General features: G+C 45.9%; 1 protein-coding gene across 2 annotated transcripts; it reads left to right on the forward strand.

Annotated features, from left to right (window-relative positions):
* The first annotated feature begins 9,562 nt into the window (after positions 1 to 9,562).
* Positions 9,563 to 21,418, forward strand: CCNT1 (cyclin T1). 2 transcript variants are annotated; one of them, XM_083729385.1, is made up of 9 exons: positions 9,563 to 9,836; positions 11,059 to 11,140; positions 12,385 to 12,513; positions 13,263 to 13,323; positions 14,617 to 14,679; positions 15,060 to 15,105; positions 16,996 to 17,159; positions 17,429 to 17,499; positions 17,987 to 21,418. In XM_083729385.1, exons 1-9 carry the CDS (start codon positions 9,661 to 9,663, stop codon positions 19,349 to 19,351), a joined length of 2,157 nt encoding a protein of 718 aa, XP_083585511.1. In that variant the 5' UTR covers positions 9,563 to 9,660; the 3' UTR covers positions 19,352 to 21,418. The 2 variants fall into 2 exon arrangements, 1 of the variants encoding a protein (XP_083585511.1); XR_014561837.1 differs by lacking the exon at positions 16,996 to 17,159 and having other exon boundaries at positions 9,620 to 9,836.
* The last annotated feature ends 1,605 nt before the right edge of the window (positions 21,419 to 23,023 follow it).

Raw genomic sequence — 23,023 nt, forward strand, 5'->3', positions numbered from 1 at the left:
CTAGAAAGGAAAAGGGGAGAAGTGACCCTTAACCTTGTGTTTTTTCCAGCTTTATGACTTCATTAATTTGTATTTATTTGCATGTGATTCCCAGTGATGAAATAAGTATTTAACCAGATGGCTGTATTTTCTCCTCTAGGGAGATCTGGCACTCACTGCAGCTTTTAGTGTTGTCTCTAGTAGATGTGAGCCAAATGGTCTTCTTGAAATGCCAGCCATGAAGAGTGGTTCACTCAGTGGAGTGCTCTGAGTAAAGATAGATAAGTGTGTGCTGTGTGTCAGCCTTGTTTCCGACTCTTATAGGCAAATATTTGGCACCTCCAAAACTCAGGCATGATCGTCCCACTGAGGTGTTTCTTACCTCATCTTTATACTCTTTTAGGGGGAAGGTGAAGAAACTACCTCTTTTGCTAAGCTTTTGTACTGAAGAGGTGTAGTCTGTCTGAAGTTAGTTTTATAATCTACTCTCAGCTATTTTATTTTAGTTTGTTGTGTTTATTTAGTATTTCCAGTTTAACCAGCATTTTATTGGTGTAATACATTGTCACGACAATGCTCTCCTGCACTGCAATTCTAACAAGTAGAACATTCAGACAGCAGAACAATTAAAAATAAGTTTATATACAGATATTTTTATTCATTCAGTTTATGAATCTGCATAAAACACACTGAAGCAATTTAACAATAAAAATCATCAACAACAAATGCATATTTAAAAGCAATTTCCAATCCAGTACAGACTGGAATAAAAAAATTACCCACTTAAAGGTAAAGGTAAATGACCCATGGATGGTTACCGGTAAGTCCAGTCAAAGGCAACTACAGGGTTGCAGTGCTCATCTCGCTTTCAGGCCGAGGGAGCTGGCGTTTGTCCACAGACACCTTTCCGGGTCATGTGGCCAGCATGACTAAACCTCTTCTGGCTCAATGGAGCACCGTGATGGAAACCAGAGCGCACGGAAACACCATTTACCTTCCTGCCCACAGTGGTACCTATTTATCTACTTGCACTGGCGTACTTTTGAACTGCTAGGTTGAGCTGGGACAGAGCAACGGGAGCTCACCCCGTCATGGGGATTCAAACCACAGACATTCTTTTTAAAAAAAAAAATTAATAAATTTTCCAACATACATTCATAGTATCCAATCTAAATTTATCACATATTTTCTCTTTTAGACTTCCTTCAACCTCTCTGACAATCATCCATTATTCAAATTTTTAAAATACGCATTTCCTAATTTTATATTGCATTTTATAAACCTTCACACACTTAGTTTTCATCAATACAATAGTCCTCTATCATTTACAGAACTTCTTGAAATCCCACTAGCGTTATTTGCTCATCACATACACATTTCAGATAGTCTGAAAATTTTCCCCAGTCTTCAATGAACTTTTGATCTTGTATATATCGGATCTTTCCTGTTAGTTTGTCCAGTTCAGCATACTCCATCAGTTTCATTCTCCATTCTTCGAGCGTCGGCAGTTGTTCCTGTTTCCATCTTTGGGCCAATAATATTCTCGCTGCTGTTACTGCATATTGGAAAAGTTTACAGTCCATTCTATTTATTTCATTTCCTACTATTCCTAAAAGAAAAGCCTCTGGTTTCTTAACAAACGTATATTTCGACATCTTTTTCATCTCATTATATATCATTTCCCAGAAGCCCTTCACCTTCTTACAATTCCACCACATATGATAAAATGTTCCTTCTTTTTCTTTAAAATCACAGACATTCTGATCAGCAAACCCAAGAGGTTCAGTGGTTTAGACCACCCCACCATCCCATTCACTTAAAATACTTGTTAGGAAGGAAAAGCCTATTAAAGGTGCAGAATACAGACAGCACTTGTTATTTAACACAAGTTCCAAATGGCAGATGTCTCCACACTAACGGTCCAATTCTGACATTGTGTAGACCAGACCTCCCGACTGGGTGACGATGTGCTGGATGCTGTTGTAAACAAAAATTGCCGTTTTCCCTTATGGGGTATCCAAGAGCTCATATAGAGTCCTTACATAGGTTCCCTATTGGTAGGAGAAGATAACAGAGGCCAACCAGAGAATATTGAGAAGCAAAGCAGCCAGTAAGCTTGATCTTTATTGATCTGTTGCAACAGGGTGCTCCCCTCACCCGCAGGAGAGGAGGAGGAACCCAGAAAAAGGGCGCACAAGGCCTTATAAAGACTTTTGAAATTGCCACCCTGTAGATCAAGACCACCCCCAGAAACATCATACATACATCACAGAAAAGGCGGTCTTAAAACAGAAATTTGAATGTTGTTTTTCCCCTGTCGTTTTCCCCCCTGTCTGGCAGGTTACTTGATTGGATTGCCTGGGTAGCCTGGCCAGCCTTTTGTAATGATACTTAGTTCCTGGGCCAGGTCACAGGCTCACACCCTATTCATATCTTAAATGTGCCCTTAAGACAGGATTTGTGAGGAAAGAGACTGTGGAAGGTTTCCCACTTTGACATTGCAGAGAAAACATTTGCTCAGTTTAGGAATCAAAATGGTTCCAGGTCGGTCTTCCTGTGCTGATCTATGTACATGCTTGGTTGGTACACTTATGAACATTACCATATATCTAAGACCATATAATTCCTATCACAATGCCCTCTCCTGCAGCATGCAGTGACCAGTTTGGTGTTGTGATAGGAATTTTGATGTCTTAGATATATGTTAAATGTTCATAAGTGTACCAACCAAGCACATACATAAATCAGCACAGGAAGACCGACCTGAAACCATTTTTTATTCCCAAACTGAGCAAATGTTTTCTCTGCAATGTCAAAGTGGGAAACCTTCCACTGTCTCCTTTCTCACAAATCCTGTCTTAAGGTCACATTTAAGATATGAATAGGGTGTGAGCCTGTGATCTGGCCCAGGAACTAAGTATTTATCATTACAAAAGACTGGCCAGGCTCCCCAGGCAATCCAATCAAGTGACCATTAAACAGGTAATCTGGCAGACAGGAGGTAAACAAAGCACTCAGATTTCTCCTGTTGACCACTCTTTCTGTGACATAGGTATGATGTATTGGGGGGGGGTCTTGAGCTACACCCCTTCTGTGATGTATGTATGATGTTTCTGGGGGTGGTCTTGATTTACAGGGTGGCAATTTCAAAAGTCTATATAAGGGTTTGCACACCATTGTTCTGGGTTCCTCCTCTTTTCCTGCGTGAGGGGAGCACCCTGTTGCAACAGATCAATAAAGATCAGGCTTACTAGCTGCTTTGCTTCTCAAGATTTTCTGGTTGGCCTCTGTTATTGCGTGGCGAGTTCCCGCCCCCACCAGGATAAATAAAGACACAAGACACCGTATGTAAGGTTAATTGGGCGAATTAGGCCACAACTTTATTGAATTCAGGAATGAGAGGCATTGGCATAGGCATTGGTGCTAACGGCTATCCGGCTCCAGCCCATTTGCTGGAGACACGGGGAAGGGTTAACCTTATATCGGGGGAGACTCCCGCAAGGCACGTCGACTAGGAGCTCCCCCGGGTCACCGCTCTGGGGCGTGCCTTTGGCCCACACCTCCATAGGCTTCGGACAGGGCCACGCCCCCCGGGGTCCTTTAACGCAGTGTTTCCCAACCGGTGTTCCGCGGCACACTAGTGTGCCGCGAGACGTTGCCTGGTGTGCCGCGGGAAAAATTAAAAAATTCGAAAGATATCCGGAGAGGCGGCCTTCGGGCGAGTTTTAATTTTAATTTTCCTTCTCCCACTTAATGCCCCACGCTCGCCCGAGCGGCTTGCAGTCCTCGGTAACCACGGTGACCCGAGGGAGGGGAGGGAACAGGGAAGTCGAGGGCGGCGGCGAGCCGCGATGACGTCAGTGGGCCGCGCCGCCTCGCCCTGGCACGGTGTGAGAGCCCCGGCTAGTGCCGCGAGCTTCGGAATAAGTGGGATCCGCGTGCGCGAGACCGAGATCGCGGGTAAGGAGCTCAGCCCTGGGCAGGAGGAAGCGGGGCCGCGCGTGCGGGCCACATCCCCACAGAGAGCGAGCCTCCCCCGGCCCACCACTCCGGGCAGGTCCACTCGCATGAGGGGGCGGCGATGGCGACGGCCGGCAGCTTGCCTGCAATGCCATCCCTCGAGCAGGCGAGGAGCCCGGAGGCTACCAGATGCGAGTCCTCTTTCCCACCCTGCTCGGGAGTCCAGAGCACTTGGTCGCATTCAGGATCTAGAGTGGGGAAGCGGGGCTTGTGTCTGGACTGGACACATTGGGCTGCCTGTGCCGCTCGACCTGCGGGGAGAAATCAGGGTGGGAGTCACGACCGTGAGGCAGGGCTGCCAAGTGTGGCAGAAGAGGACACGGCCGTCGCACCTGTCCTTAGGTAGGAGCTTCTTCCGTGTCGACCTGCTGCCCTAAAGTCTTGGCTTTTTTCTTGGCTTTTTGGCGGTTGGCACAGAAGGAAGGCAAGGGGGAGGGGAAAAAATTGAAACTTACACTTTCATGCGTCCCTCCCGGCGTGACGCTGCGCGCTGACGTCACGGGGCTGTAATGGTGGTGTGCCTCGAGATTTTTTTCATGAAACAAGTGTGCCTTTGCCCAAAAAAGGTTGGGAAACACTGCTTTAACGGACCACCCTTCGCTCGCTGGGGGGAGGTGATGGCGTTCCTCCCCCCCCACACATCGTCTTAACCCCTTCATACCAATGCCTACCGCCAATGCCGAGAAGTTGTGACGAGTTGCTACGAGGTAGGCGAAAAACCAAAAGGCCCGAAATTGCCAATTGGGAAAAATTCCTACCATGCCCCTTGCGGCGACAGACCGAAGTCCATAGCAATGTCAAAGGCGTGCCTAAACCTAACCTACTTAAAGGGAGGGAGGGTGGGGAAAAAAAAAACGTGGGGGCGAGCCGGCGAAAAGAGGGCGAGCCCCCTCTGCGCCGGCCATAAATAGGGCAAGCCACGCCCCCCCGCCGACCAGCTGATTGGCTGGCTGGGGGGGGCGGGCCCGACGGGGATTCCCCTACTCTCGCGGGGGCTGGGGCCAGCCCCCGCTCGCGTGGGTGGGCGTGAAGCCCGCAACCCCACCTCCTGGGGCAGGCCCGGAAGTGGCTTTGCGTGGCGAGTTCCCGCCCCCACCAGGATAAATAAAGACACAAGACACCGTATGTAAGGTTAATTGGGCGAATTAGGCCACAACTTTATTGAATTCAGGAATGAGAGGCATTGGCATAGGCATTGGTCCTAACGGCTATCCGGCTCCAGCCCATTTGCTGGAGACACGGGGAAGGGTTAACCTTATATCGGGGGAGACTCCCGCGAGGCACGTCGACTAGGAGCTCCCCCGGGTCACCGCTCTGGGGCGTGCCTTTGGCCCACACCTCCATAGGCTTCGGACAGGGCCATGCCCCCCGGGGTCCTTTAACGGACCACCCTTGCTACGAGGTAGGCGAAAAACCAAAAGGCTACAAATTGCCAATTGGGAAAAATTCCTACCATGCCCCTTGCGGCGACAGACCGAAGTCCATAGCAAAGTCAAAGACCTACCTAAAGCATACCTAAAGGGAGGGAGGGTGGGAAAACGTGAGGGCTAGCCGGCGAAAAGAGGGCAAGCCCCCTCTGCTCCGGCCCTAAATAGGGCAGACCTGGCCGGGATTCCCCTGTTCTCGCGGGGGCTGAAACCAGCCCCCGCTCACGTGGGGGTGGGCGTGAAGCCCGCAACCCCACCTCCTGGGCAGGCCGGAAGTGGCTTTGCGTGGCGAGTTCCCGCCCCCCACCAGGATAAATAAAGACACGAGACACCATAATTAAGGTTAATTGGGCGAATTAGGCCACAACTTTATTGAATTCAGGAATGAGAGGCATTGGCTTAGGCATTGGTCCTATCGACTATCCGGCTCCAGCCCATTTGCTGGAGACACGGGGAAGGGTTAACCTTATATCGGGGGAGACTCCCGCGAGGCACGTCGGCTAGGAGCTCCCCCGGGTCACCGCTCTGGGGCGTGCCTTTGGCCCACACCTCCATAGGCTTCGGACAGGGCCACGCCCCCCGGAGTCCTTTAACGGACCACCCTTCGCTCACTGGGGGGAGGTGATGGCGTTCCTCCCCCCACACACATCCTCTTAACCCCTTCTTACCAATGCCTACCGCCACACGAGCCATCGCTCGCCGCCAATACTCTCATGCCTGAATCCAACCCCTTATCCCCTTTGCTATATCCATCAGCCAAATATCATTTCCAGCATCCGAGAGATGCACGCCATCAGCCAAATATCATTTCCCGCATCCGAAGATGCACGCCATCAAACCGGTAGAGGGCCTCACCGTTGAGACATATGCCCCGGAGGTCACTGACACTCCCACCCTGGGCTGCCACTCTACGCACCACCGCCAAATATCATTTCCAGCATCCAAGAGATGCAAGCCATCAAACCAGTAGAGGGCCTCACCATTGAGACATATGCCCCGGAGGTCACTGACACTCCCACCCAGGGCTGCCACTCTACGCACCACCGCCAAATACAAGGCTTTCCTAGCCCTATTTATGGCTTTCAGGCACCTGCAATCTCTGCAAACCCGCCTCTCCATCCACGAGGCCCACATAGAATAGTAGTGACATTTGGGTAAGAGGCTTTAAGTTCCTCAAAGTCACTAAACATATGCCACATCGAGTTGACTGCCTTTCTGTAAGCTAACTCTTATCGCCTAATTGGATAACTAAAGCATCTGGGGGGCCCTCCGCTGCCGCTCTGGCCCTAATAGCGGGCAACATTCCGGCCCAGCGCATTCCCCTTCGAGAGATCCATTGATGTAGCTAAGGTGCGGCCCAAGACCGGAATTGATGGCATGGACCCTGGCCCAATGCACAATGCTGTGCCCAATTATCCAGGTGCACGCCGTCATAGCTCCTGCACCCTAGGTCCCCATTAACGGCATGGTTTCTATCCCAGTGGACGGTGCAGGGCCAATACTCCAAATATGCATCACAACGTTACCTGAAAGCAAAAGAAGGCAACAAAGCCAGGTCAGGTATACTGTGAACAATCACAAGGTCTTATGAATATATCCTTTATATGCATCAGACTTCCCTTAATGCATCAGACTTCCACTGCCCCCAAGTCCTTCATCCTTTCAGATGAGAGTCCCAAATGCACTGCTGTGGTGGCGGCCCCAATCCTAAAAGGAGTTAACCGCGAATTCAGCTGAGGGTAAACTGCAGGCAGCAATCGCCCTTCGCATAACGCGCATGGACTGATGCCGTGCAGGGCCGGAGCCATCCCAATGTTTGAGGAATGGACCTGAGACGGTCATCTCACGTACATGAATTGCTTAGTGTCCTTTTCTGCTGATCGGTTTGGAACATTGGACATGCAGGACTAAATTGGATCTGAACAAGGTCAGGTCTCTCAAAATACCTCGGGCGGCGGAATCTGGTTGGCCCTTACAAACCACTTCGCATAGCGCCAAAGGCAATGGAGTATGCAGCTGTAAATAGCTGGGCTTTGTCCTCGGACCAATAGATACTTCTTAATTTTTTATTTTTTATTTTTTAATTTATTTATTTATTTATTTATAATATTATTTTACTTTTATTTATTTATTTATTATTAGGAATTAGCACAGAATGTCATAAGTTAAGGGCCTTCTACCATCACTTTTAGGAGGCTGCAGCCTGCGCCAGCCGCACCGTACCCAGGGTCTCTGGATTAAACAACCTTACAGAAACAAGGAGATTGCCGCCTACTGGATCTTTAAGAGTCTTTGTTGCACGACCCAGCACCCTCCAATGTACCAAGCATTGCAAAGCTTCAGCCTTGGTAGGAGGTGTGTCAAGCTTAGGATTCTTTCAAGCCTAGTTTTTGGTTTTTTTTTTTTTACGATTATTATTATCATTATCATTAATATTTTATAAGTTTGCCTTGAAACTCCATAAAGTCCACCCATGCCTTTTTTAAGATCTACACGTGGGCAGGGCTCCTAAAGCTAATACTCCCTTCAGGACATCATGTTCCCAAGGCTCCAAAGGTGCTCCCGGAATGGCTCTGGCAATTTGCTGCGCCTGTGCACCCGTGATGCCCTTGTTAACCACAGGGGTAAATTTGGTAGAGAAATAGATGTTTAATTCTATGCACTAAAGGACAAAGGTCCAGGACAGCTTTGCCACTCTAGGAGAGTGCAATAATTGTTTAGACAAGACACTGCCAACCGTCTGATTGTCGGTCCAGAAGCATACCTGGTGATTCCTGAACTCTTCAGCCTGCAAATACCATTGTACTTTTCCATGAACTAACCTTCAGGTCCGACTTGACCACTTTTGAGAGGCGCACTCGGTGTTGCAGAGCGCGCAGTCCCGCTGACAGCTTAGCCAGTCACCCATTTTTTTTTTTTATTTTTTTTTTAAGTGGCTTTTTCTCCTACCAATAGGGAACCTATGTAAGGACTCTATATGGGCTCTTGGATACCCCATAAGGGAAAAGGGCAATTTTTGGTTTACAACAGTGTGTATAAGAGAGATGAAGCTTAGCTGTCCTGGTCCCAAACTGTACAGAGCTTTATTCACCAGCACCTTGGATTTAGCCCAGGAAGTAACTGGCAGTCAGTGTGATTCCTTCAGCAGCGACATTAATATTGTTGCGCACTACCCCAATTGGTGCCACATTCCAGGGCTTCCAGGCGCTTACCTAGGATTTGATCTCATTGGGATGAGGGGCAGCAGAGACTGTGAGCTCTTTAGGATATACAGTGGTATACCTCGGGTTAAGTACTTAATTCGTTCCAGAGGTCTGTTCTTAACCTGAAACTGTTCTTAACCTGAAGCACCACTTTAGCTAATGGGGCCTGCAGCTGCCACTGCACCACCGGAGCTTGATTTCTGTTCTTTTCCTGAAGCAAAGTTCTTAACCTGAAGCACTATTTCTGGGTTAGCGGAGTCTGTAACCTGAAGCGTATGTAACCTGAAGCGTATGTAACCTGAGGTACCACTGGAGGTCTTATTTACAACCTGAGCCTACGTTGGGGGGCTCACAGCATTAACACCCCAAGAGGATCTTCTCTCATAGCCACAGCCTTGGATTCAAGAAGAAATCCTGCATGGTTCTCACTCTCTGGCTTCTGCCTGCTCCTAGCCCAGCTCTCCCACATTTCTCCTCCTTCCCATTCACTACCAGCCAGGGAGGGAGGCTCCATTTGCCCCCTGCCACGCAGCTGCCAAGCTGTATATATACACCGCTTGGTTGTACCGGGGGGAGGGGGGACCTCGAAGCGGAAGCGTGAAACGATCGCTTAAAAATTTGCCAGCGTAATTTAAGACGTGCAGAAGGTTAAAACCACACTGGCATAGACTAAAACGAACAAAAACAAGACTCATGTGAGTCCCTCTTCTTTGTGTGTCACTCTACCATTTTTGCCTCTATGGCGCTTCTTCGAGTCCTTACGACGATCGCCATAGAGATGGAAGGCATCGACCGACGCACTGAAACGTAACTGTCAACGCAACGCCCCACCCCTACGCAAGCCAATACCGGAAGTTCGGCACGCATATCCTCTTCCTTTCTTTCTCCCAGCGGGAGAGGAAACGGAAGTACGCACGCACGCACGCATGCACGCACGCACTCTCTTGGGCGAGGTCACGCAAGCGTAGGCCGGTGCGCGGTGCGTGCGTCTCCACACGCATGCGTGGTTGTCGACGGCGACGGCGGCCATCATGGCGGTGTGTGGCGCGGCGGCTGCAGCAGGAGGCGGCGGAGGGCGCTGGTATTTCAGCCGAGAGCAGCTGGCGCGCAGCCCTTCCCGGCGCGCGGGGCTCGACCCAGACAAGGAGCTGTCGTACCGGCAGCAGGCAGCCAACCTGCTTCAGGATATGGGCCAGCGCCTGACTGTGTATCCATTGGGGGACTAGGCCGCGGCAGCTCGAGCTGGGGCTGGGCTGAGCAGGGTGCGGGAAGCGCGCTTGGGCCGCTGGGCGAACTAGGCCTCGCCGGGGCTGAAGCCTCTGGGGCGAGAGACCAAGACCGGGGCCTCGCGGTGGTTCGCGGCCGGCTTGGAACGGGGCACGTTATTAGGCCGCGTCCCACAAAGACCGCGCGTTGGCCCGGGAGCGGGTGGGAGTTGGGACGCCTTTACGGTTGGCGGCGGAGGGTCGACTCCGCGACGCGGAGAAGGTTGGGGTGGAACTAGGTGGGGTCGGGGAGAGGAGACTAGGCCCTGAAGCCTTGATCGAGCTGCAAGGCCCGAGAGAGGAAGCAGTTATTGAGCAACAACTTGGAAGGCGCACTCATTTGTTAGCAGGCCGGCTTGGCTTGGGATTGCGAATCTATGATTTGAGCTAAATTTTAAGAGGGTTATTTGCTGGTGGGAAAAGAGGCCAGTCTTGGTTCCTGTACGGACATTTCTCTTTTGCGCAGGTTAATGCTAGTTATACCTAATTGCGGTATATTTTTTTCAAAATGCAGCCAAAGTTCCGTCAGTGTTTCTTGTATTAGGTTTCTTGATTATGGAAGAGTAAATGTTGGTGAGCCCTTAGCAATGCTTTAAAGCTTGGTTCTGATTTCAAAGATGTGATTTAGCCTGGAAAATTAACGTATGTGTATGTGTGTTTAGATGTGTGTTCAGAGAGAGGGTCTCTTTATTGTCAGTACAATCCTAGCCAGGTCTACTAGGAAATGAATCCTTTTGTGTGTAGTGGGGCTTATTCCTAGATAAGTGCTATTATGACTGTAGCCTTAGTATAGTGAGTTTACTTAAAGGTCATATGGCACTTAGTGTGATTCCATGCACGTTTATTTGGAAGTCCCATTGGTGCTTACTCTTGGTAAGAATGCAGAGCATTGCAGCCCAATATTGTTTTAGCATTTATTGGTGTTGAACTTCCTGTGTAAGCCTGCATCTGAAGGATAAGTGTTCTAATCATTTTGTAGACATCTGGGATTTGCTAATGTGTGATGTACGTTACCTCAAAAACACTGATTCACATCAGTGTGTGTTGTGAAGATTGGAATACATGGGACAGTGCAGTCCCTTAAAACCTACAGTTTGCAGATAACCCTTTTAAAATATGCTTGGAAAGCCTTTGTCTGCTTTTTCCTTAACCACAAGATACTAGTTCCCAACTGACTATCAATACGGCTATTGTCTACATGCATCGGTTCTACATGGTTCAATCTTTTACTCAATTTCATCGAAATGTAAGTATTATTTTTTTATTTCCCTATCCATCTGACAGGGTTTCTCCAGCCACTCTGGGTGCCTTCCAGCAAAGATTGAAAATACATTTGTATCACTTGTATTAGTACTTTTTCTTAGTTAGAATTGTACATAGATATGTTTCATATTCTCCCTTATCCCACACAGATTAAGAGAAAGGGTGTGTGCTGAGTATTGTGGTGGAAATCTTTAAAGGTTTTATTCTATGTCACATTTTTCAGAAATTAATTCCAAATAATTTATTATGAAGAGTGTATGAGAGCGAGGATAATCTCTATTAAACATTTGATCTCATTTTTCTGATCTAAAGATACATTTAAGGTCGCTAGCAATTATACATAAAGAAGAACAGAACATGAACAGATTCATTTTGTGTTCACTAGTTCACACCAATAGTTAAACAATAAGATAATAGAAGAGTGAAATGTAGTGGCAACAGCAATAGCAAATCCATGAATGAACTTAGAGGCATCACCTAGGTCAAATGCTTATAGGAACAATACCATTTTGCTGATGTCCATTTTTTGCTGAAGAAGAGGGGAAGGTAAACTTCCTGAGGCAACACATTTTAAAACTTGGATGCTGTAACTAACAGGGCACACATTCCATATAAAACTGGATGGTTTTAACCTAGGTTTCTATTTCAATAGATCTGTATCAAGTTTTGGACTCTATGGTGATCAAGGTAGCTCCTAAATTGATCATCAGCTTAGCAGTGGTCTTCACTTAAGGATCAGCAGTAGAATGCCCCAGGAAAACTTGAAAACTTGCGCCCACAGTTCCTTGTAGAAGTTGTTCATTTTTGTAACTTAGTTTTCCTGTGATGATAAGACCTGGAGTCATAATGTTTTTAAGGAAAAAAATAAGCCTATAATTCCCAGAAACCATCCTCTGCATTAAATTATAGCTTCTACTGTGCATAATTTGTGCAGTGTGAAAACCCAGGTAGTTATATCCCAAATTAGCACTGGTTGTCTACTGTTTAATAGCTTTCATATAAAACATGGGTTTTATACAATCCAGTATGTTCTGCAGGTTACGATGCCTTGCCAAATTAATCTTTTGATGTTTGTGTATACAATTCAGCTTGTGTACATTTAGTCAAATAGTAGAACTACCAATTCTAAGTTGTTGTTAAGATACTTTCTCTGGACTTTTTGAGACCAAGGAGGTTTGCTGCCATTTGAAAGAGGATGTTGCATTTAAATTTATTTTCTCTGTAAAGTCTGTAGCACCAGCTGCCCTTTTCCTGGCAGCCAAGGTGGAGGAGCAACCGCGAAAACTGGAGCATGTCATCAAGGTCGCTCATGCCTGTTTGCATCCTCAAGAGGCGCTTCCAGATACCAGGAGTGAGGTAAGTAACTGAATACCTGTGAAACATATACAGTGCTCAACAAGTGAGGGAGGGGAAAGGACGAATCCTGGCAGTGCAAGTCCCCTGTGCTTCATTGGATCTAGAGTGCTACAGCTTTGTTGGAATATTATCTGAACAATAGTAATTAGTTCTTGAATATTGCTGGTGCATAGTACAGAAAGCTCTGGGGTTTTGTAAGCCAAATAGCTTGTCTGTCCTGTGTGTTCCTGCTAGAGTGTTGTGAATTAAAGCCAGATGTGTAGCACTGTTTGTATTAATGGGTGGATATTGCCTGCCAGGATCACCCTCTTATGGTGACACAGAAAACGTTGTTTGAAATTCATTCCTGTCACTGCCATTCAAACAGAAGGATTGTTAAGCATATTGTTTTACATCTCACCACAGCCCTTCCTGACAGGACCAGCACATCTAACCTTGCCAACAAGGGGGAAGCTTTATTCTGAAGCCAAATTGAAGGAAAGGGCAAATTTTTAAACACACACTGATAACTTCATGGCAGTTGAAGCCATTATGGAATCAAGAGCAGCCTCTTGAGCAAGCATTGTGTCTATTGGGCACTTAACATTTTTTTCCTGGGAATGGGATGCTTGTGCCAATTCTCTCCAGCATTGACTATGATAAAGATTCCCCCTTGATATTTTTTTGCCTCCCCAAGAGAGTGTTAGAAATATGCAGGCTTGATACAGAGTGCCTCATCACAAGTAACCTGCCTGTCCTCTCAACCCCAGGCTTACCTGCAACAAGCCCAAGACCTGGTCATTCTAGAGAGCATAATACTGCAGACCCTGGGTAAGTTTTTCCAAGCGGACGGGCTGCTTCATGAATCTCAGACCCAGGAAAGTTCCGCAGAGTGGAGAGTCTAATCCCAGTCTTCTTCACAGCTGGAGGGCAGAGGCACAGCTGGCCAGTGTGGGAGAGCATCAGTCCAGGCGACAAACCTCACAATTTATGACTTGTTTGATATGTTTTGTTTAGGGCGAATTTATTGACATTCTTGTAAACCAATATGAATGCAAAATTTGGTTTGGGTTCTTTTTCAACAGGATTTATATTGTTCAGGTTCCATGCAGTGTTCTCTGGATTGAAGGCTTAGCAACATGACAGCCTATTGTTCCAATTGTATGATTAGCTTGGTCATGCAGGGTGGGAACTGGATACCCAGACAAACTGACATGAATTGTTGATGTTGAGCTTTTGCTACTTTGTAACTAATTCAAACAGGTTTTTTGATAGCTGAAACAATATTATTTCTATGCCTTTGGTAACCTCTTGGCTTACAGATACTATCTCTCACTGTAATTAGATGAATGATATGATGCCCAATCTTGCTTGTTATATGCAGATATTTCAAACACTTTTTTGAAAACACCTCAGAGGTTTTCTTACAATCAAGTGGTATATAAATTATAGTCCCCAATGTACAAAGAAGTTATCGCTGGCTGCAAGGGACACAACAAAATTATTCCAGTAACACTTTCATCAAAGAACATCGCAGAGGAAGAACTTGCTTAACTTAATTGTTGCTGGTAGTTGTTACTGTGTGGCAGAAGGCAAGGCTTCCAATAATTTTTTTTTTATTGTCTTTCCTGAGCCATTGCTCACTGGGACTTCTCAGACCAGTCCATAGCTGGGCTAAACATTTCCCCTTAAAAGAAACCATTTAAAAACTAGCTTTATACTCAGTGAGCATCTGTTGCTTAAGAGGAAAACATTGCTTGTTGGTGTTTGGTGTGACAGGAAAAGCCCTCTTCCAGTAGATTGTAGAATTTTCTTTTCCTGTTGTTTTAATACAGGTTAGTTTTCTGATTTAGAATGTTCAGTTATATTTTAGTATATTTGCAGCAGAGAATATGGTTACCTTAGAAGCTAGACGTTTCTGTCATTTTCTTGTGCTGGATAACAGATTCATTTGAACCTAGGAAGATATTGTGCTTTCTTCTTGCTTGCAACTGAAAACAGCATGAGCTTTAATGGGGAAGAATGAGCAATCTACTTGCCTCCCAGGATCCAGAGGCATTTGTGGTATGTAGAAGCACAAGTATGTTATATCCATGACCTAACTGTCACCTGTTTTTCTTCCAGGGTTTGAGATCACCATAGATCATCCTCACACTCATGTGGTGAAATGCACACAGCTAGTGCGAGGTAAGCAGTGATTCAACACTGCTGTGATTCTGGCACAGCACTTATGACACTTTCACACAGAAGTGGTTGCGTTTCTTAGTCGACAAATTGTTTCTTGGTCAAAGGAACAAGTAAAATAAACAGAGGGTCTTGCTGTACTAAATATTCACCCCTTACTCTGGCTTAATATGGTGGTAATAAGTTGGATACAAATATTCAGAGTATGGAAATATTAAAGTGGGCATTTACAGCTGATGAGTATATATATAATCAAAGTAAATTCAATATGCTGAGCTATTTCCCAATAGAATAGAATTGCTGAGCTATTTCCCAATAGAATATTATTGTATATTAAAGAGGTGCTTTGCAGCACTAACACGTGGTTTTCCTTTTTTTTTCAGCCAGCAAGGATCTGGCACAGACGTCCTACTTCATGGCTACCAACAGGTACATGTTGAAGGCTTACTCTTATTAGCTTTTTTATTTGGGAATGTAGTTCTTGCATTTGTAGAAGAACATCCTTCTAAACTTACAGAAGAAATGCTTTATTGCGCATTTGAATATCAGGGCAGTACATGTCTTACTCTAGAATAAATTAAGGTTTTGTTCTGAAGAAATCTCCTAGAAAATAAGTTGACAATGCTACTAGCTCATGTACTAGCCTATGTTGTGGCCTAAACAAAAAAATAAACAGCTTTTATTAGGATTTTCCTGCTTGGTTACCCTGAAACAATTCTTGCTTGCCATAGGTGGCTGGCTATTTATAATTCCAGGCTAAAATTGCTTTGCTACTAAGTGTGGATCAGACTGGATCTTTCCATCTAGAAGTCAGTGAACACTTAGCAGCATTCATCTGAGATGAAAAGAATTAGATTTTCTTTTGGAAGAAGCTAAATTGTTGGCTTGAGATGGCTTTTTTCAATCTAGAGTTCTCCAGAAGAGAGATGCCTCTTCAGTATTTGAACCCTGCAACATGGTTGAAATCACTTTTTGGAACTATATTGTGTGCAAAGGCTGCCGTTCTATAGATTTTATATTTCATGTTTAGATTTTGTTCTGATAAACATTGCTCAGTTTAGTGCTCTTCTTGACAGTGTTTCAGACACTCATACAAACTAGTTTTCTCTGAATTCAGATGTGGCCTGGTATATGCAGCTGTTCAAATGTTTCAGCTTTGTACTTCATGGAGGATTGAAGTAGGGAATTTTGTGTTTAACACAGCAGTCAGCATCCTTAGGATTTTACTATTCTTTTTTAAAAGTAGGGCATATAGAAACTTGGTGAAATATGTTGTGCCTTTTGAAATTTCAGAAGCCAGAGAGTAGATACATAGGCCTTCCTCTGACCAATTAATGGGGTTTGAGTTCTCTTTCTAATTTCTTGTAGGATTTTAAAAATGCAAAATAGCATACATGTAGATTTGGTTATTTGGGTTACCTTGTTGCAGAGTATATAGTCAGCTGATGTATAATATGCAAAGAGTACTGATTGTGCTGGAGATTAATTTATTTAGAAGGAGGGGGATGGAATGGGCTTGAGGCCTCATCCTTCTCAAAACGCTGCTTGCAAGTCCCATCACCACAGCAGTTGCTTCTTCCTCCACACCTTGTTTCATCCCTGTAGGGGAGGGAAAGAGCAGCTGGCACATCTCCCAAGGACCACTTTTGTCCCAGCAGACACCATTTACAAATCAATGCCTTGCCCTGTAGTGTCTCCGGAAGAGTTTGTTGGGATAGAAATGTACCATGAGTAAAGTAGTATCTTGCCAGCATCTCTTTGTTATCAGCCTTCTGGGGCCCATTCCTATTAGGTTGTTGTCATGCAAGATGATTTGATGCTCTGTGGAATTGGCCAAAGCTTAAAGGGAACTACAATTTGTCTAAGGCACAACTGCTTGACTGTTGGCTTTTGGATCTGATGCCAAAATCTACTGCCATCACTGATCAGATTGGCCTGGTGAATAAAATTCCTTTGAAAAAGGGCAAAGTAGCCCAAATCTCTTGAGATTGTTCTCTGGTGCTATTGGATAATCCAGCCCTGTGGAACCCCAAAATAGTAACTTCAAATGCAGCATTTTCCCTCTGCCCGCCCTGATGGCCGTATGGGGGTCCTGGAGCTCCAGGCTGACGGGAGCTCCTGGAAAACCTCGTGGAAGAAGGCTGAAACAGTGTTGTTTTAAGCAGGGCCTGCTTGACGATGCAGAATAATTAAGGCTTTTAAAGCTGAGGGATGCTCACTTCTTGCAGTGTCTGTCCAGCGGGCGGTTGTGTGTGCTGCTGCCGTTCAGGCTTGGGAGCTTACAGCTTTCTGTTTCTCTCTCCCTGCTGGTGATGTCAGCCTTCACCTAACCACCTTCAGCCTGCAGTACACCCCTCCCGTTGTGGCCTGCGTCTGCATCCACTTGGCCTGTAAGTGGTCCAACTGGGAGATCCCAGTCTCCATGGACGGGAAGCACTGGTGGGAGTACGTTGATGGCACTGTAACTCTGGAACTCTTGGATGGTAAGTTTGGAGCAAGGTCAAATACATTCCCATGCACAATGAGGTATTTTATTACCTTGATATCTTACTTCTAAGGGACATTCTCACCAAGGTTTCCAGCATGGCAATAAAAAATTAAGTGGGATTAATTTGATAACTTGAGCCAGTATCATTAGTCCCAGGAATGCTCCATCTGTTGCTGGCAAGGGCAGAAGTTAAAGCACCCTTTGGGTTCTGGCTTGTAAATTTCACGCCTCTTACTACTTGGTGTTCTTGTGTTTATCTTGCAGAACTTACTCATGAATTCCTGCAGATCCTTGAGAAAACTCCTAACCGGCTGAAACGAATCAGGAATTGGCGGGTAAGGTCCTCAGCACACTCTGAGCATGGCTTGGCAAAGTTGTGTGTGCTCTTCAGTTTGATAAGTAATCCAGAAATATATGTATAATAAACATCTTCTGGCTGTGAGGAGATGAATATTCAAGAGGTGTATGCTTCTCTACATAAACCCTTCTGTATTTTTTGAATTATCCAAAGGTTTCATCAGACAGCAAGCTGGCGTGTATAGACCCCCTTACTGCAGCCTTCTCCTATAATAGAATTTTCTAAAGTGACAGGATCAAATGTTGTATGCTGTTGAAATGCGATGTATTCTATTTTCTTGCAAGACAATTTGTGAATGAAAAAATTGTTTATGGAAATGGCATAACAGGACAGCTGCAACAAAACAGGACAGCTCCTTCCTTCCTTCCTTCCTTCCTTCCTTCCTTCCTTCCTTCCTTCCTTCCTTCGTCAAGGAGAGAGATCTGGCATTCTAAAGTTGGTACTGCTTTTGTTTTTCCCCCTAGGCCTGCCAGGCAGCTAGGAAATCAAAGACTGATGATCAAGGTGATGATGATTGCCTCTCAGAACAGACCATTCTCAGCATGATCTCCAGAAGCTCCTCTGACACAACCATTGCGGGTCTGATGAGCATGTCTACTTCCTCGACAGCTGGAGGCCTTGCTTCGCTTTCAGGTGCAGCAGGTGACTCTCCAGGGGACCTTGGCACAGATGTGATGTCAGCAGACAGCTGGATGGCTCAACACCCGTCACATAAATTGGAGGTCAGCCACAGGGCCAGTGAAATGTCTTCCAGCACAGATCATCCACATCTCGATAACAGTAGTGGCCCCTTCTCTAAGCAGAGCATTAAAAGTGCACCACTGGCAAAAGTATCATTAAAGGAGTATCGTGCCAAACATGCTGAAGAACTAGCTGCACAGAAACGTGAGCTGGAAAACATGGAGGCAAATGTACGTTCTCAATATGCCTATGCTGCTCAGAACCTGCTTGTGCAACAGCAGCGGGAACGGGATGTGCAGCAGCAAGAGAATAACCCATCTCCCATCATTCTGAAAATCCCATTGGGTGGCAGCTCTGATGGTTCTGAACGGCTCCCCACTGAAAAGCCTGATAAGACCTCATCTGCCCTCAAAGTTCGGCTGACTGCACCAGGGGACAAGCCTGCTGTCTCTTCCTCCAAACCGGAGGAAATAAAAATGCGCATCAAGGTGCCGACTCTGTCAGAACGGCCGGGCTCTTCTGATGAAAGTAGCGGCAAGAGCCGAGGAGAGCACAAGGAAAAACATAAGGTCCATTCTTCTAACCACCACCACAACCACCATTCTCACAAACATTCACATGCACAACCTGTTGCCAGCACCAAGCGGCCAGTGGACTCCAAGCATGGTAACCAAAGTGGCATTGCATCCCATAAAGGTTTTGTCCCAATTTCTTCCTTCCGCAAGAGACCACTTTCTGAGGAGGCCTCAGCTGCAGCACATGAACATCAGCCGAAAATCAGCAAGAATTCAAAAGGGGCCCCCATGCCATTTCCCTTTCCCCAGCACCCTGGGCATAGCTTGGATGCAGCTGGTCTCCCTTTTGTCCAGGGCAGCAAAACCAGAGGGGCTCCTGGGAAACTGGACAAGAGCACTGCCGGGGCCAATGGGCATAACATGAACCAGGCCATTGATTACCAGGATACAGTGAACATGCTGCACTCCTTGCTCAGCGCACAGGGCATGCAACCCACCCAGCCTCCCACCTTTGACTTTGTACATTCATATGGCGAGTACTTGAACCCCAGGGCTGCTGCGAGTGTGGATAAACCACGGCCGCCCCCTTTACCTTCAGAACCTCCCCCTCCCCTGCCACCTCTCCCCAAGTGATTCCCGTTTTTAACTACTGAGGTTGGGCTGCCGTCTGCTGAGGGCATGTTGCTCGTAGTGATCTCCACTGCCTTGTGTGAATGCCCGAACCCCTTTGTAAAACATTTTTATTATTGGTATGAGAATGTGGAGCCCTTGAAGCTGTGAAAAGATGCACCCATCTTTCTCCATGTGCTTCCCCTCCCCTCCAGTCCTACTGGAAAGAAATGGGGATATGTTTCCTGTCAGACTGATTTGAAGGTCGCGAACCAACAGGAGATGGCATAGGGCTATTTAAAATTGTTGCAGTCTTTCTCCTAAAAGACATTTAAAATAATTTAAAAATAAGTTATATATGTTCTTAGTGTTGATTTTATTTTTCTAAGGTGGACAAAGGAAGGGGATTACAGCAGAAACTGAAATGAAGGCAGGGCTCATGGGCTCTGCGCGCTCCTTAAGTGTTACTTGTCCTGGTGGAAGTTGCTTCCCTCTGAATGGAAGGCAGTGAAGGTTTGATAGGATGAAAAGGCATGAAAACTCTCTGAGGAAGGCATGAACATTAACTAGAAGCATAATGGTTGGGTAGGGGGGTGGAGCTTCCCCCCCTCAATTTCTCCCTACTGTGGCTTTTGGTTCCTCACCAGTGAGTGTGGAGACAGATGGCAGACCCGTATTTCCAAGAAACTTTGGAAACAGCAAAGTGTGTTTTAGTTTCTGGCTTTGTCCAGCCCTTCCTGCTGAGCGGGAAGGATGTGGGAACGTGTCTTCCTTAACCTTTCGCTTCCTGCCTTGACCACATTTCTTCCATTTGGGTGCCCTGCTACTGTGTGTCCCACCTAGCATAAGGCACTGAAAATAATTTTGATGGGACTGCATTATAAAGGTGGTCAGGACTGTGTCTTCCTGCAGGAACTCTGAGGGTGCCTTCAAAAAAGAGGGTCTTTGCAGCAACTTATTTGGAAGTGTGGGTTAGTTTGGGAAGAGGAGTGGGAAGGGAGGCAGAAAGTCAATGTGAATGTTAGAACAGTAATCGTGATTCTGGGATGCTTTAAATTGTACTTAAACTGCATTATGGGATACGAGATTTTCATATTTGCTAGAAGCAGAAAAGGCTTTTCAAAGTATTTGTAAAGACAGCAGTGAGTGGAATCAGGCATATTTGGATTGGAGAATAGAGGAGTGAAAAGAGCTGGTAAAACCTAGACGAATAAATGGGAACTTGCTTGTCTCCTCATTTAATGTCGTCTGCCGACAATATAAACCTATGGCCAGGTTTACTGTGTCCTGACTTTGAGATCTACGGGAAAATGTGGGAATTGACCCTGTGTAAATTGATTGAGAGACGTATTCCAGCCTAAGTTTGTATTGCAAAAGGCATAACATTCTGACCTGATTCTCCAGTACTGTGTTAAAGTTAAATGGGGTTATTCTTTTTTAAAGTGGCCATATATTTAGTGTTTCTGTAGATGACATCTGAGTGCTTGTTCATTTGACAGGATTCAGCCTTGGTTTGTCGCATCATAACAATTGGACTGAACACTTGGTTGGTACTCATAAATCCCAGCTTTGCTGTCCTTTGAGTATACATTTCCTAGGTCAGCAAAGTATTTCAGGGCATTCCCACTGCTCTGAAGAAACTTCCAAATTAAAATCTGGAGGATTGTGTGGTGTAAAGCATTGTGGTTTTCTTAGCTGGAATGGAATGCTTTGACTAATACATATCAATAGGAATCTATTCCAGTGTGTTAATAGCAACTAAAAGTTGTGAACAAACAAGGCTAGCAATGGCCTAGGTCTGCAGTCTCATGTGAGAAAAGTTTAATTGCTGCTGGTTAGATAGAGTGTATCATGTTTAAAACAACAAAAGACACTCATCTGTGGGTATCTGTTTGGTTTTTATTGAAGTGTTTTCTCTTAATTTGGAACAATAACTATTTTCCCACCACCTCTTAATTTTTAAAGCAATGGTGTCTCAGCTGTTGATGGTCACAAACTTTGGTCTGGTTTCACATAATCTTTCAGAAACTTTCTAATTCCCAGCTCATATTATTACTATTCTAAGTTTCAATAAATGTACTGTCTCCACAATTTGTCTGTTCTTCTACATTTCAACAGTTGCAAACTGCCTTGGTCACATCCCATTATTTATATACAGCAAAGAAAGTCTACAGAAGCATTGGGGAAAGAACCTTGTATCATATAATAGTTCTGGATCCAGGACTCATTGTTATCCTTCCTCCTCTGCCTAGTGGCTCAAATTTTTTACACTGGGATTTTACCTATCTTTAAACTGTTTTTAACTTCACCAGTTTTCTGCTTACAGCAGTCTGGGGAGTGGGACAGACAGAGGGAAGTGGCAATGCTGGGCAAATTATTCTCCCCCCCCCCCCAAGCAGTAGCAGTAGCACAATATCACTTTTCACAAAGTATTTTTCGCCCTATTGGACGCTCCGGCCCATAGGACGCACCAAGATTTGGGGGGGGGGAATAAAGGGAAAAAAATCCCCCACAGGCGTGGGGCTGGGGAAAGCCCGAGCTTCCCCAGCCCCCAGAACGGGTCCCAGAGCGATGCCGAAGCTGCATGCATTGCTCTGGCTGGTTTGCATTGCTCTGGCTGCACGCCCGGGAGGTTTGCGCGGAGCTGCGCCGAGCCCAGGAGTGCAGGCAGCTCTGCGCAACCCTTGGGAGCCCGGCGTGGCTGCGCGCCGGGCTCCCGAGGGTTGCGCAGAGCTGCCTGAAGCCTGGAGAGCAAGAGGGGTCGGTGCGCACCGACCCCTCTCACTCTCCAGGCTTTGGCGAAATCCTGTATTCGCCCCATAGGATGCACAAACATTTCCCCTTTATTTTTGGAGGGGGAAAAGTGCGTCCTATAGGGCGAAAAATACGGTAGTAAGCCACCTTGTAAGATCATTGGAACTCATCTTCAAGCTGCATATTAAATAAAAAGGATGTTGCTGGGCATGGGGAAAAGCCAGAGTCTGCCATTTGCAATAGTTTTTTTTAATATCTCAAAAGAAATACAATCAGACCTTGGTTCTCAAATGCCTTGGTACTTGTATGTTTTGGCTCCCAAACACTGCAAACCCGGAAGTAAGTGTTCCGATTTTCAAACGTTTTTTGGAAGCCGAACGTCCGATGCGGCTTCTGATTGAGTGCAGGAAGCTCCTGCAGCCAATCAGAAGCTGCGCCTTGGTTTTCAAACGTTTTCGGATGTTGAACGGACTTCCAGAATGGATTACGTTCGAGAACCAAGGTACGACTAGATTTTTTTCGGGTGATCAATTGTCAGCTGCTATTGATTGCTTCTGCACAACCTGTGTATTGTTTGTGGGGCTTGCTGAAGGTTCCTGAGTGAGCCTCATTTAAATGAGTGACAGTTGCACCGGAGTGATGCCCACTTGATAATGCTCAGTACATCTTTGAACTGGGTGTTCTAACAGAATATTCTTGCCTCGGGCAGCTTGATGGCACAGGTATGCACTAGTATTTCCTTAGCACTTGGGGAGTTTGAAACTAAATGTTTAATAGCCCGTCATTTGTATATTATACATCCCTTATACTCAATGCATTCACTCCTTTATTGATTCACAAATATGTAATGAACATTTCAGAAATAAGCTATGCAAATCGAAACAAAAGTACTAAGTAGTTTTTTCTTGGTCACCTCGGTTATATATTAGGAGGAAGTAACTT

This window comes from Podarcis gaigeae, assembly GCF_964106915.1.
Source record: "Podarcis gaigeae genome assembly, chromosome: 2".
Taxonomy (NCBI): domain Eukaryota; kingdom Metazoa; phylum Chordata; class Lepidosauria; order Squamata; family Lacertidae; genus Podarcis; species Podarcis gaigeae.